Here is a 14,506-nt window from a genome sequence, read left to right as displayed (position 1 = left end):
GTATTTATACAATTTTCAGAAGCATGGCCTAGCCTAAAGTGCCACAAGTCAATGTTATTTTCTTGAGTGTAGCATGAATTTGCTTTGTGGTGAAAGATAGCAGCTCTAAGCACATACAATCCCTTGATGATCCTAGTTGTACCAATCATCCTCAAAGTACTCTTGTCCTGAATTTGACAACATGTTTTATTAAAACAGACAATGTATGATAGAGTTATGGTAAGTTTAGGGATGGATAAGAGATTATAGTTGAAAGAAGGCAGGTACAACACATTATGCAAAATCAAGTTTTGCAGTATAGGTATTGTTCCTGAAATTTCTGATGTCACTAAGTTGCCATTAGGTAACTTTATCTTTATTGGCTTTATTTTGTAATACACAGAATATAAGGCTAAATTGGAGCATATATGGTCAGTGGCTCCACTGTCCAAGATCCAAGAATTATGAGGTGAAACAATTTTAGAGTTACCTGGTTCCTCCATTACTTGGTTGGCTGACATGACATTACTTACATTTCCTGCTTCATGATCCTCATGCTTTGATCCTACAGCATTGTTTTGTTGTAGCACATTTAATAGTCCTTGATATTGTTGTTGACTGAGACCAAAGAAGGTTCCATCTTGATCAGTTTTGGAATTGTTTGCTTGGTGCAATTCCCTTGGTGCTTCCTCCTTTGAGGAGTTTGTAATGACATAATTGACTTGCTCATTCCTTGTAAACTGAAAATTGGCTGGAAATCCATGGAGTCTATAGCAAACTTCAACTGTATGTCCACTCTTTTTACAATGAGAACAATATTTTCCTGGGTTTGAGCCTTTGATCCAAGACCCTCTTCCAGGTGAGTTGGGTGGTCTTCTTCCAAAATTGGATCCTCTTCCTGGTGTTCCTCCCTTTCTCCAAGTCCCTGCAACTGTCATAGCCTTTACATCCAAGTCTTGCCCATAGAGCTGAGTTTCTTGTTGTATAATCAATGACAACACCTTGCTTATGCTTGGTAAGGGGTCCATGAGCATAATTTGGGATCTTACTCCTGCGTATGCATCATTTAACCCCTTTAGGAATCTGATGGTTCTGTCTTCTTCACAATTCTTCTTTGATCCAATCTTAGCTGTGCAAATTGTTGGATTCACACAGTTGCATACGGGTAGGGGTCTAAGATTATCAAGCTCGTCCCAAATGGTCTTGATTTCTGTGAAATAATTGCTGATGGTTAGTTCTCCTTGCTTGAAGTTTGATAATGAGTCTTGTAAGTCACCAATTCTGAAGAGGTTCCCTTGTGAGAATCTTTGTCTCAATTCATCCCAAACTTCATGTGCCTTCTTTATCCAAATGATGCTCTGTGATATGGATGGAGAGACTGATCTATTTATCCATGATATGACCATGTTATTGGCTCTTTCCCATGCTGGATATATAGGGTCTGTTTTGATAGGCATTCGAATGGTTCCATCTATGAAAGGTAATTTCTGCTTTGTGTTGAGACTGACTTCCATGGCCCTTGCCCATTGGTGGTAATTCTGTCCATTCAACAGGGGTGAAACAAGAGGAAGTGTTGGATTATCTGATGGATGAACATGGTATGGTGAATTGATGTCTATGAAGGGAGGTAAGTTTTGAGTTGGTGCATCGGTTGAGGGAATCATGGATGCCATTTGAATGTAGCAAAGCTCTTTTATAAAAAGAGCTCTGATACCATATTAAGAAGAGAAGATGATGATTGATCAAGAACTTATGGCTAGTTCTTGAAGGAGAGTGATAGGAAATTAAGAACAAGAATGAAAGCTCTTAGCTATTTTGATTATGATTGAATTGAATGAATTTCTCTTGCATTACAAGAGAAGCATGATGGTGTTTATATACATTCTAACTTCAACTAACTAACTAAATATATACACGTGATCTTTACTAAAGCAAGAAGCTAAAGAACACGTTTCTTGTTATGCAAGTAATGTGCTCTGTTTTGATTGAGTGCGCCTGCACTATGTTTATAAGCCTCGTGCATGTGCTGTGGCTAAGTCGTGCCTGTGATGTGGCTGAGTCGTGCCTGTGCTGTGGCTAAGCATCCTTGGTCTGGTTAGTCTCATAGCCTCGATTAGATGGCCCATGTGGCCCATGTCTTGGTCAAGCACCCTGATGGCCTTGGTCCTGTCTTGGTCAGGAGACTTGGCGCTGGCTTGGCCAGGCATACTGTCTCGGTCAGGAGACTTGGCACTGGCTTGGCCAGGCATGCTGTCTCGGTCATGAGGCTAAGGCTTGGTCCTGTCTCAGTCATGTGCCTGAGCCTTGGTGCTTTGGTTGGCTCGGTCAGAATCAGAATTGGCTTGGCCAGGTTGATCAAGCATGATATTGCTTAATACCTTAAGCAATGGAAGACAGAGTAAAAGAAACTGCAGATAATATAATAGACCCAGTGCTTAGTAGTTAGTATGTGTCTGTCCAGTTCACCATTATTAATAGACGTTATACATTTTTGTAGATGAAACAAGGATTAATTTATGAGAAAAACTTAAAACAAATATATAACACGTCATATTTTAATATAATTATATTTAATTTTTAATGCTATTATTAGTGATTAAAATTTTAATAAAAATTAAATATTTAATGTGTTATTAAAATTTTATTAGTCGTGTCTGCGTATATATGTCTTCACATAAATCTTTTTTTTTAAGTCATACTCATAATACTAGAGAAGTGGATGAATAGAATGATTGTGTATTTGAATTGTAATGAATGGATGAAAAGTTATATAAATCCTTATTAAAATATATTTGAATTTATTTAATCCATTCATTTAAAATAGATGTTTTAATTCATTTACAAATTATGGATTAAATTAATATTCAATTCATTTAATTTATTAATTAGAACTAAAAGCATTTTAAGAAGAAAAAATAATCATTGTAAAAATCACAATTTCAGTAAAACATTTCTAATAAAAAATCACAATTAAAGAAGAAGGTTTTCTTTAAAAAAAATCATTATTCAAACAACACTTTAAAAAATGTTGTTTTTAAGAAAGCACTTTTATAAAAAAACATTAAAAAAAGAAATCACTTTTCAAAAAAAGTTTTTAATTTTTTTAAGTAATACTTTTAAAAAAGGTGTTTTCTTTTGGAATTTTTGAATAAAAAATTATTTTTGCATTTTCTTACAAGACATTGAAGGTTATGCTATATATTAGATAACAAGTTTTTAATGGATATTTATACATAAAAAAAAGTGATTTCTACATATAAAGTCTTTAATGGATGTATTTACATACTATATGTTTAAGAATTAATTTTTTACTATTAACTAGACCACGTTTACTTATTTTACTATTGATCTCAGCAATATGTGCGAGTGACAAAAATGAAAGTTGAAATAATAAAGAAAATGAAAAAATAGTAGAATGTATATATATATATATATATATTATCTACTATGTAAATTACTTATTGAATTATATCATTTAAATTCAGTAACTTCCATAGATAAATATAATTTTTTAGATTCGGATTTATTATTGATTTTGAATAATTTTGTCACCTCTACAAAAATAGAAATTCCTAGCAGTAATCAGAATTAATTGGTTTTTCAATAATTAATTGTGTTTTAAATTTTTAATATGCACATTAATCCGAATTATTGGAAAACCAGCCTCCACAATGGTGCATTCGGATGTATTTTATATTTATTTACATATTCCAACAACTTAAGTAACGTAAATAAAAAACATCTCTATTGATATAACTCTATTTTCGTTCTTAAGTGGATTTCACAAACTTACTCTATATTTATCTTTTTTACTTTTACTAATATTGATTTCTTCCCTCTCTTCTAATTTTTTTCTTCATTTTTTAATGTTATCTCAACTACAAGAATAATGTTTATTTTGTTCACCGTTACGAAATAAGTAGAAGAATGGTTCTTCTCCAATGCTAAAATTGGAAGAAAAACGTTTTTATTTGATTATGAACTTAATTTTTTTTTACCACTGTAGCTGCTCTCGCATGTCACATACATCTTAAGATTTTCCATCCTAGAGTTTGTACCAATCATATATTACTTATTTTTTATTGATAAGTAAGATAAAATAAAAATTAAATTATACTAACTTTTTATTTTCTAATAAATGAGAATGAACAGTTACATATAATAATAAATATCTTGAAATAAAAGATATGTTCACTTTACAAATTGCCACCAAACGTTCTCTTACCTTTGGTCAGTATCAGTATCTACATGATAATCCATTTTTTAAACCAGATAGAGAGAGCCCTGATGCTGCAATTTGCAAAAAAAATAATAACCCCATTCTAATAACAAAAACTAGTTTGTGTCAATGCAGTTATTTGGTGGAAACTCAGGGGCAAATTCGTAAAACGCACTTTACCAAATAAATACAATATATAATGACCCCTTTTTTGCTCCATTCTAATTTCTCCTATTCTGATTTCTAATCCCTCTCATCGCTTCTTCTCTCCCCCAAATCACAATCCCTCCTTTTCTCTCTCCACCGTATTCAGCGGCGTCTCCGTTCACCCCTTTCATTCTCATCCAGATTCTCTGCTCCTTTTCCCCACCCTTCGCCGCCGCTTCAATCCCCTTTCCAATACCATATCCGTCACCCTAATCCCATCTATTTTTAATTAGTTATTATTATTATTTATAATAACTTTTTTTATATTTCTTTTTATATATTTCTTTTTATTTACGTCTTCGAACCCGGTTTTTGTACTCGTTGCAAGAACTCTTCGTTTTACATTTTTACCCTTGCTATTACCAAGTGTGGACCCATTATGAAGAACCACCATCCCCGTAAGATGTTGCCACCTGGCACTAGTAGAAAGCGTAAGCATGCTGAAGCTAACGAACCGGCTAAGCCGAAAGCTGCTGAGCCGGTTCCGTCGAACCGGCTCCTAGCTGGCTATTTAGCTCACGAGTTCTTAACAAAAGGGACTCTATTTGGACAGAAGTTTAACCCTGATTCGACTCGGTTCAATGCTAAACCCTCGGCGAGGTCTAACAAAATTGGGGCGAATAAAAGCCAGCTAAATTCTCAAGCTGTTGAGCCAAGCCGATCGAGTGTGAAGAAAGAGAATGAGAGTTACGATGAGGTGGCAAGCATAATGAAGACGGATGGGACCCACATAAAGGGTATTGTGAACCCCACGCAGCTATCTCGGTGGATTCACATGTAAAGGGGCTGTGTGAAGTGATGACGTGGGTCGGTTTTATTGGCTGTGACGGCATGCGCATGAATCTTGTTCTGCAAACGAGCACAGGTTAGTTTTAAGTGGCTTCAGCCCTTGTTGGCAAAGTGTAATGTTTTGTGAAAAAAATTAAGTTAAAGTTTGTCTCTTGAACTATTAAAAGTACTATTTGTTTTACTATGTACCAGAGAAAAATCGAAAGTAAAACTTGTGTTTCCAGTGCATCAAATATTTTTGTGTTTTTAAGTATTATTATCTTCAACATTAGTTTTCAGATAAAATTACACTCTGATTTTTAGTGTAATTAAACAGATCATCCTCCATTTGTGCATCTGCAATAAACTCCCTAATTTTTTATACATACCGCTGCAGGATAAATAAGCATAATCTTTTTAATCAAAAAAAGTGATAATAAGTGTAATTAAGTTATACAAAATATGATATATTATAAAAACATATTCAAATAATACACGAATCAAGATATTTTCATTATTTTTGGTTCAATATAAGATGACATATATTTAAATACTATACTCTAATGAATAAAAAATAATGAATAATAACAAAATATAATGAATACTTATCAACCTTTTAAAAATCACACTTATTTATCATAGAGAGATAGTCAGTGTTGTGTAATAACTAGGGTCTTTTTGTAACATTTAATAATAAATAATGATTTATATAATATCACGTAATATAATTTACTCTAGTTTTTATGTTACAACATTGCTGCCGTGATAATTTATTAACCAAGTATCACTAGGGTCTATCCCAGATAGAGCAGTAAAAATCATTAAATATCAACTCACTTTAGTTACTCAATAGTGAATATGTGGATGCCCATTGAGTTTCATAATCCTAAACCTTTGACATTCATAACCACTTTAATACCACATACCCATTGAGTTTCATAATCCTAAACCTTTGACATTTCTAACCACTTTAACATGTAACACTGTATTATTCATGATTCATTTATATTATATTAAATATAGATGACAAATAATATATCTTTTCCACTAAAACTTTTAACTTCACCCTATGCTCGGTTAATATTATCATTGCTCTTCCACCATGAGATTTTAGAATAATAACCCCTATTATTTGCTTTTGTTATTTCACATGTATTATAGTGAGTTGGCTCTCTATCCTATCAAAGGGTAGATAACGATAGTTTAATTATTACTCCCAGAAATATAAACCTGGTAATTCAAGTAAGTCTTTAATGGAAAAATATATTTAGAAGCTTAAAACAATTGTCTTTCATGAAAGTAGCTTTACTGTTTTGGTTTGGGAAAAAAATGGAAGAAAACAAGGTTGAAAGAAAGATAGTAGAAAATAACTAATTCTTTAGTTGTTTGGGCATGATGGAAAAGAGATAAAAGGAATAGGATATATTTGTAAAAAAATTAAGTAAAAATGAAGTTTAAGTAGGAAATGATACATCTTCCCAAAAGTTGTAGCTCAAAACTCTTTTAAAATTAAAGGAAAATGATATATCATCCTATTAAATCATTTTACTCATGATAAGTGATATATATCAAAAGATGATATCTTATTTGTTGATGATTAGTTTTCAAGTAATATGTATTATATTCTTATAGGTATGAGGATTAGTAACAAGATTTAATATGAGAATATAGTATTACTCGTAAACTAAATACGGAAAGGATAATATGTTTTTTTATATTTCCAAGACAATCCTCATATTTGCTAAGAGAGATAATCACTTCTTAAAGTATCTTATATAAGTATATGTGAACGGGAGAAGGGTGAATGGAGATCCTCTCGTCATATTGTGTTCCTAATGATGTTTCTCACCAAGTATAATATATTATTTAACTAAATAAAAAAATTATGAAAACAGAATATGTTAGTTGCTGTAATTTAATTGGACAGGGAAAAGAAGAGATATAATTTCTTGGGACATGAGATTTTACTTTTGAGTTTTATGAGCCATAGTAGTAATCAATGCTTCTTCTCTTTTATCAAATACTTTACTTCAATTATTTAGTATAAGGAGAATTTATTGTAAGTATATAGATGAAGATGAAGTTGGGATAAAATTAAAAAATCATAGTCACCACTCAATTTTCCCTTTTCTTCCCCAGATTGACAAGAAAGCATTTGCATTTTTTTTTTCTTTCCCCCCTGTCTTCTTCTCTCCACTTAAACGTGTTAATAAAAAGTTCATGATCTATTTTTATAAACTTTTTTTGCATTAACTATTTCATAAACTCAACAAGTGATGTCCATAAGCTCTTAAATGCCCCTTTACTTGAATCTTTTGGCTAAATTCTCCCTTGAAATACTTAGATTTTTTTTCCTAATACAGGTATTTTAGGAATTATGATGACATCTACTCGGAGAATTATACATCATCAACAAAGCAAACTTCAAAATCATTTATATGAATTCTCAAATTTCAATCAAACTTGTTTACAAAGTCATTGACATTTAATTTTTAATTGACCGTTTTTAATAAATGGACTACCAGCAAAGGTGAGAATAGGGATGAAAATCTTCTATCCTCAGTGTTATCCTCATTTGTGTCTCGGATCAATCAAAAATATATTATTTAATTGAATTTTTTTATAAATACATAAATAATATTTAATATAATTCTATTAGATATGGACAAAAACATAGTCATTTTAAGAATGAAGATCCATGTCCATGAAAACATTGTCCTTGTTAACAAAGGATACTCTTTGAATTACAAAAACGTTTTTGTAAAATCAATTTAATCCCAATATGTAAAACGTTTCCAGAAGGAAAATCCATCTCAAAATTTAATCCAACTCAAACTCTATCATATATAAAGTTTTTAAATAAGCTTACAAGCTCATCTTTAAAAAGGCAAACAAATCAGCTTTTTAAATAGGCTAATGTCACACCAATTAAATTACATTATAATAATATAATATAACTATTAATATATAATATAATTAAATGTGTTAGACTATTACGACTTATCTTTTAGATAACCTAAAGTGTTAAACTAAATAAGCTTTTTAAGAAGTTTTAGTGGATCCTATTTATGAAACCTATTTATAGTAAACTTTATAAGCCTCTCAGGGGAGTTATCATGTTTCCACCCCTAATTAAAGGTCACCATCTGAAACAAAGTAAAAGTGGGACTTGGGGGCATATGAACCGGGCCAGTACCCGACCCGTCACCTGAACCAAATAACTAGCAAATAAAGAATTGAACATCCATGGCATAATTTGATATCACCAAATTGAAGAAATAAAGACAAGTCATAGGAACCAATTGAAAATAAGGATAGTCCAACATGGCCAACAGATTATCAAGAATGCTCCCTTATTAACAAAAAATGGGAGATTCATTCCCCTTCCCACATCACATAGGAAATAAAATTGCCCAAAAGTGAGAAAAGTGAAAATTCTGGTCTAAGCCTAGTCCTTCTTAATTGCACCAGACCTTGCTTTCAGATTCAAAAAGATTCCCCTGAAGCAATAAAGTAAATCAGAGACTAAAACTATTAAATAATTCATGATGCCCATGATGTTCATGAACATTTATCATATATGATTGCATCCAAATGTTTTCACATTGCATATCACCAAATGTTTCCACATTGCATCATCGGTATCGACAAGTTTTAGTTATAAGGAACATGAAGAAACAATCATTGTAAATTGCACAATGCCTTCACTTACACCTTAACTCCATGCTAAAATTGAAAATGTCAGAGGCTTAGTGACATTATTAGTGTTACGTTATGTAATCTGCACCGTAAATTACAAACACAATTTAATCAGACTCTAGGAGTCTAGGCATCTATTTTAGTACTTAAATCTTTAGCAGATTTGATTAAGGCATGTTTAGTTGAGCTTATTTAGGAAAAGTATTTCTTGTTTTTTTAAAGCTCTTTCGAGAAGCTATTGATTATAAGCTATTTTAAGCACACAAGAAGTTAACTCAAACACACTTAACAATGTTCTTCCTAAAAATTCTAAATTACAGGCAGACAAAGAACTTTCCGGTAGATGTCCAGATTGAGATTCCAGTATTAATTAAGCATCATCAACGTTTCTGTATGATAATGCATATCTCTCTATCAAAAGATGATGCTCATTCAATGATTTTGAAAACAATGAATAGGTTAAATGAAGAGTAACAGAGTAGCAAGTCGAAAGATGCAGGAGCTTACCAGCATGCTGCAATGCTGCTATGAAATAAGACACGGAACTGCAAAGGCATATACTGGTAATTCACCCAAGCAACGATAGGCCAAAACTGCAAGTTAAAACCAACACAACTTCAAAATGCCGACTTTTCAAAGTTTCCCTTCAGCTAAACAACAGAAGATTGTTCCAATTGTCATACCTTCCATGCAGTCAACTGAACAGTAGGGTAGCCTATTTTAACTTTCTTGAAGACTTCACTCCAAGGTCTTCCTGCAAACCAGTCTCTCAGATTTTAATTACAATGCACCGCAGTGCAGAAGAATATATTAAAGACTACTGACTATTCTTTCACTTTTTCCGAAGCATTAGTGTCTGATTTCTTGGTTAGTTTTAGTTTTCAACATTTGCCTTGAGGTAGACATAGCTAAACAATATAAAAATACAATTGAACTAGCAATGAAAAAAAGAGAAACTGTTCAGCTAAATGACAGAATTTATACAACAATAAATTACAGAGATGTGTGTATTAGGAAGAAAGAAAGAAAATTGAAAACAGCTATGAGACAGGGAAAGAAAATTTTATTAACGGTCTCAAAGTGGTGAACAAATTTTAAGACAATTACATGCTTGTGAGGTATAAAGGACATAGAACTATTGGATCGTTTAAAAAGTACTCGATGATTTATTGTTCACAATTTCGTATTAACTAAGGCCATCTTTTATAAAACTGAAGTTTAGCACTGACTTTTTAGCAATAAAAATTAAACCCTGAATGTTTTTGGTTTTAAGTACTAAAACTGTATCAAGAGAAATTACCAGCATTCATGTGATAAATAAGGCTATCAAATTGTTAGATAGTAAATGATTTAAATAACGAAATAACTTCTGCAGAATACATTTTCCACTTCCCATGTGGTGAAATTCATTTTTAGTTTATAGTTAAACAAACCGTACTTACATGGTTCACTCATTTACCTTACGTACTGCACACTGAATTCAGCGTACATGGTTTGTCATAAAGGAAGTCTTGTAATAATAAGATAAAAAGTGACGAACTGGTACGATCCACGTACCGCATATCAGAACCAGTACCGTCTATCATGTAACTTAGAAACGAACAATACCAATACATTTTCAATGCTGAGCCATAAAAAACAAAAGGTACTGTGACCAAATAAGTTGTGAATCAGAATAGATGGCTAAATTTTTCAATGTAATAAATCCAGATTAGGACACCATATTAACATTCATACTTTGAAATAAAATATCCTAACTTCAACAGCAACACAACAGTAACAGCATGGAATTAAGAATTAAGCAGCAAGCTGTGTTCAACATCTTGCATTGACATAATAACCATGATAAAATTTTAAAAGCAAGTTATTCAAGGAAAGAGGAAAAAGGAATGGTTTATGTCTTCTGGGTATGGAAGTGGGGCACACAACAGAAGGGACATTCACAACAAAAGCTGACATTAATATTTATTCGTGTAAAAATGTTTTGATATCACCAAGATAAAATTGATGTTTAAGATACAATATGTAGTTTATTTTAACAATAATCATACCTTCTATAACCAAGCCATAGTACATCAGGAAGAAAAAGTTGTTCCATGGGGAACTAGTTATCTGTTCAAGTATCACCTAATAATAGGAAATATCGTTCATTAGAGCCTTACTTAAAAACTTGTACAAGGGCTAAGAAAACTAGTGAACTTTAACTCGACACAAAATATTATCGGTCTATCCCTACAAGTGGAAAGGACAGATAACAAACATTTACAGAGGTAACAACATACCTTCTTTGCAACAGTATCACTGCCTTTCTGCCCCTTAAAGATTTTATCCATCAATTTGTGGAGAAAATGTCCAAATGGTCCTGAGTATGCAAAACCATAAAGCTGCAAAATAATTTAACTCTAAATCTGCAGTCCTTAAAGATTCCACCACATTACAATCCTTAATTTTGCTAAGAATGCACCAAAAGCAATTGTAGTCATTTATTCTTATTGATCATCAATTGAGACCATAGTCACATAATACACAGTTCTCTTCGGTATGGACACGAGTGTGTGATACGTAGTACGCTACTATATTAAATATACAATACACTAGGGGTATATTCAGTTGTTACGTTTTTTGGATTTGTGATACGTTAAAAAAAACTTAACTAATATAATATTAATATAATTTTCTAAATAATACAATTATAAAATAATTGAAATAATAAAAACTAAAATGTTATTAGTTAATCTCTAAAACAATACTTTTACCAAATAAATGGATTTGACTTGAGAATATCTAAATTATAATTGCCTTTTTCATTAAGAAAATTATCTAAGAAACAAAACTAACTCAAACTCTTCTCTTTGCCATTTTTCCTTCCATATGTGCATTTCATTTCATTTCATTTTTTTAAAATGTTTGATTTTTATTTTCAATTCTTTATAACACATCACAAAATGCTTGGTGGGGCACATGGGCCAAGCCCTTTACATCTTTTGCTTTCTAGGGTTGTTGACTTCCTCTCCCTTTTGCACTTTTCCACTTCCTAAGCACAGCAGCCATAGCTACATCAAGCAAATGACATCAACCTATTCTTATATCTTGTATCTCCCTATGTGACTTTTATTCCATTCTAATCTTCCTTTCCCCTCTTCCACTCTACATGTTATGTCGTGCGCTACTTTTGACTATTTCCATGACAAACTAGAGCGAACTGGTACTCGAACACACCGCGATACGGGGCGTTCAAACCAGTTCTCAGGGGGTTTGAGTAAATTATGTGACAGTGTTTCAGACTCATGAAAATGAAAAGACTCTATTTTTCCTTTGCATAAGACAAAATTCTGATTATTTTTCAATTTTCAACTTGATCCAGATATGGATCACAATCCAAAATTCACATTGAAAAACTTATAACAATCATAATGAAATAAGATATACCGCAAAAAGAAGCAATCTTCTTAACTGAAGCTTCTTGGCCCCGGCAATCTTCTGTGCCACTGCATCACTAAACCCAGCTAGAACTGCTGCAGTAATTGCCTAAAACCACACGTTTTTTTTTATCAAATTTCAATTTTTTTAACAACCCCATTAGTCTCTTATGAACTAAAATGAGAAAAAGAATGTATTTTGATAATGAGAAAATTAAAATAAAAAGATGAAAAGGGGAAGAGCATAAACAAACCTTGGTTCTGAGAGGATGGACTTGAAGCTGAAGGAGATATTTCTTCCAAGCATGGCTAACTGTGTCAGTCATGGTGATTGATCTCTCTGAACCTTCGCTTTCTCTCTCTATATCTGGGGTTGTTGTTAGTGTTTTGTTATATAGGATGACAATGATGGTAACATAGGTTAACACCAAAATTACATTCTAAGTGTAATAATTTTTAAATCATAAGAGAATAAAATCTTATTATATATATAATTATCTCTATTTTAAAATAATATTTTTAATTATCCTTTAAACCGTTAAAGTGAAATGTTTTTCTTTTCTAATTATCTTTTAAACTTTATTCATTAGTGAGATTGATACATGTACAAGTGTATTAGTGAGATTGGTACATGTACAAGTGTATTGTTAAATTGTTATTAAAATAGCAAGGAAATCATTACAACTAGAATAACAATTGTAGTAATGTGATAGTGTATGATAGTAAACATTGATATTAGGAAGAAACTAGTATTAAAATACAAAATTGATTAAAAATAAGATAAATAAATTTCAAAGATAAAAGTGAGTAATGCAATAATATTAATATATAAAAATAATAGTGATAACAAAATGGATGAGATATAATTTTTCATTTTTATTAATTTAACATCATTTTTATGTATAGACCAATTTTATAAATATATCTATACTTCTATACTGTATATAAAGGGAAAATATGATTTAACTACCATCATGGTATAATTTTACTATTTTGCCCTTAACAAATTTTTATTTTTACAAAAAAATTATATAATCATATATAGCATCTGCCAATATATTAACCACCATATCACCTTAATTTCACAATCTATACTATATATAAAGGAAAAACATTATATAACTACCCATGATGTAATTTTACTTTTCTTATTTTACTCTTTAACACTTTAATTTCTAAAAAAACATATAATCACTATTAATATATTAATTATCCTTTCACATCAAAAAGTAAAAATGTAGCCGATAGGCACTGTCGCCACACTAGTAAATTATAATGGGTAATTATAAAGAATAAATATTTTATAATAATCACTTACTAAAGAAATAAAGCTTATAGTGTTTTTATATACTTTTCAAAAGTATAATTATGTCTATCTTTTTTTATTAATATTGAATAATTATATATTATCTAGATTATTATTTTTAAATTTGAACATTAATGAATATATAATTAATTGGTTCAATTTGTATATGTTACAAATATGTATATGTTAATCTTGATGTATATAAATGAGATATTAAATAATATTGGATTTATGTAAAATTTGATGTATGATATCCATATCCTATTAGCTTTCGATCTAAAAGTTGTTTTGGTTAAATATTATTAGCAAGTTAAGAATTGATAATATTTAAATCAATATAAGGAGAAAACAAAAGAATGACAAAGAAGGGCTTAGGTGGTAAAGTCAACCGCAGAATTTTCATCTTACTCTTGCACACTCCTATGACAAATAAGGTGAAAAAGATGTTTATTTGTTGGGGTGTTGTTTATTTATAAGAACAAAGTATCTCGAGATAACTTATATCCTCTAGTCACTAAAAGTATGATATGGGTATTGTTTTGTTCTATTTTAGAAATATTTTTATAGAAAATGATTAAATATGACACATGTCATAATTGTGTTACTAGGAGATAACTTATCTCATTATACCAGAATACTTTATTTTCTTTATTTAATATTAGGAGTAGAACCGACATAGAGTATCATCGAAAGGAAGAGTTGAAAACATGAAGCAAATACTTTCGAATTTTGCCTCCCTTTTGTAGTGATGATTATCTTTTATATTTTTAGAAGTGAGCAATTTTTTATAAAATTAGGAGCAAAAACCTCGTAGTGCGACAATTGAAAGGATGAGCAGTAGAAAAGATTTCACTACTCAAGATCCTCTTCTATCAATATTTGTATTCAAAAAATAAATATTTAACGTGA

The 14,506-nt window shown here is 31.1% G+C and overlaps 2 protein-coding genes across 2 annotated transcripts; one reads left to right on the top strand and one right to left on the bottom strand.

The window, feature by feature from the left end:
* On the top strand, positions 4,710-5,413 carry LOC109359478. The gene has a single exon (XM_019604158.1). It carries the CDS (start codon positions 4,785-4,787, stop codon positions 5,184-5,186), a length of 402 nt encoding a protein of 133 aa, XP_019459703.1. The 5' UTR covers positions 4,710-4,784; the 3' UTR covers positions 5,187-5,413.
* On the bottom strand, positions 8,410-12,681 carry LOC109359289 (peroxisomal membrane protein PMP22). The gene is made up of 7 exons (XM_019603903.1): positions 12,546-12,681; positions 12,302-12,400; positions 11,155-11,256; positions 10,924-10,999; positions 9,556-9,626; positions 9,380-9,465; positions 8,410-8,673 (listed from the first exon to the last, which is right to left on the bottom strand). Exons 1-7 carry the CDS (start codon positions 12,615-12,617, stop codon positions 8,622-8,624), a joined length of 558 nt encoding a protein of 185 aa, XP_019459448.1. The 5' UTR covers positions 12,618-12,681; the 3' UTR covers positions 8,410-8,621.

The sequence above is a fragment of the Lupinus angustifolius genome, chromosome LG11 (genome assembly GCF_001865875.1).
Source record: "Lupinus angustifolius cultivar Tanjil chromosome LG11, LupAngTanjil_v1.0, whole genome shotgun sequence".
Taxonomy (NCBI): Eukaryota; Viridiplantae; Streptophyta; class Magnoliopsida; order Fabales; family Fabaceae; genus Lupinus; species Lupinus angustifolius.
Note: the sequence above shows the minus strand (reverse complement) of the source record. Positions and strands in the feature narration are given on the sequence as shown.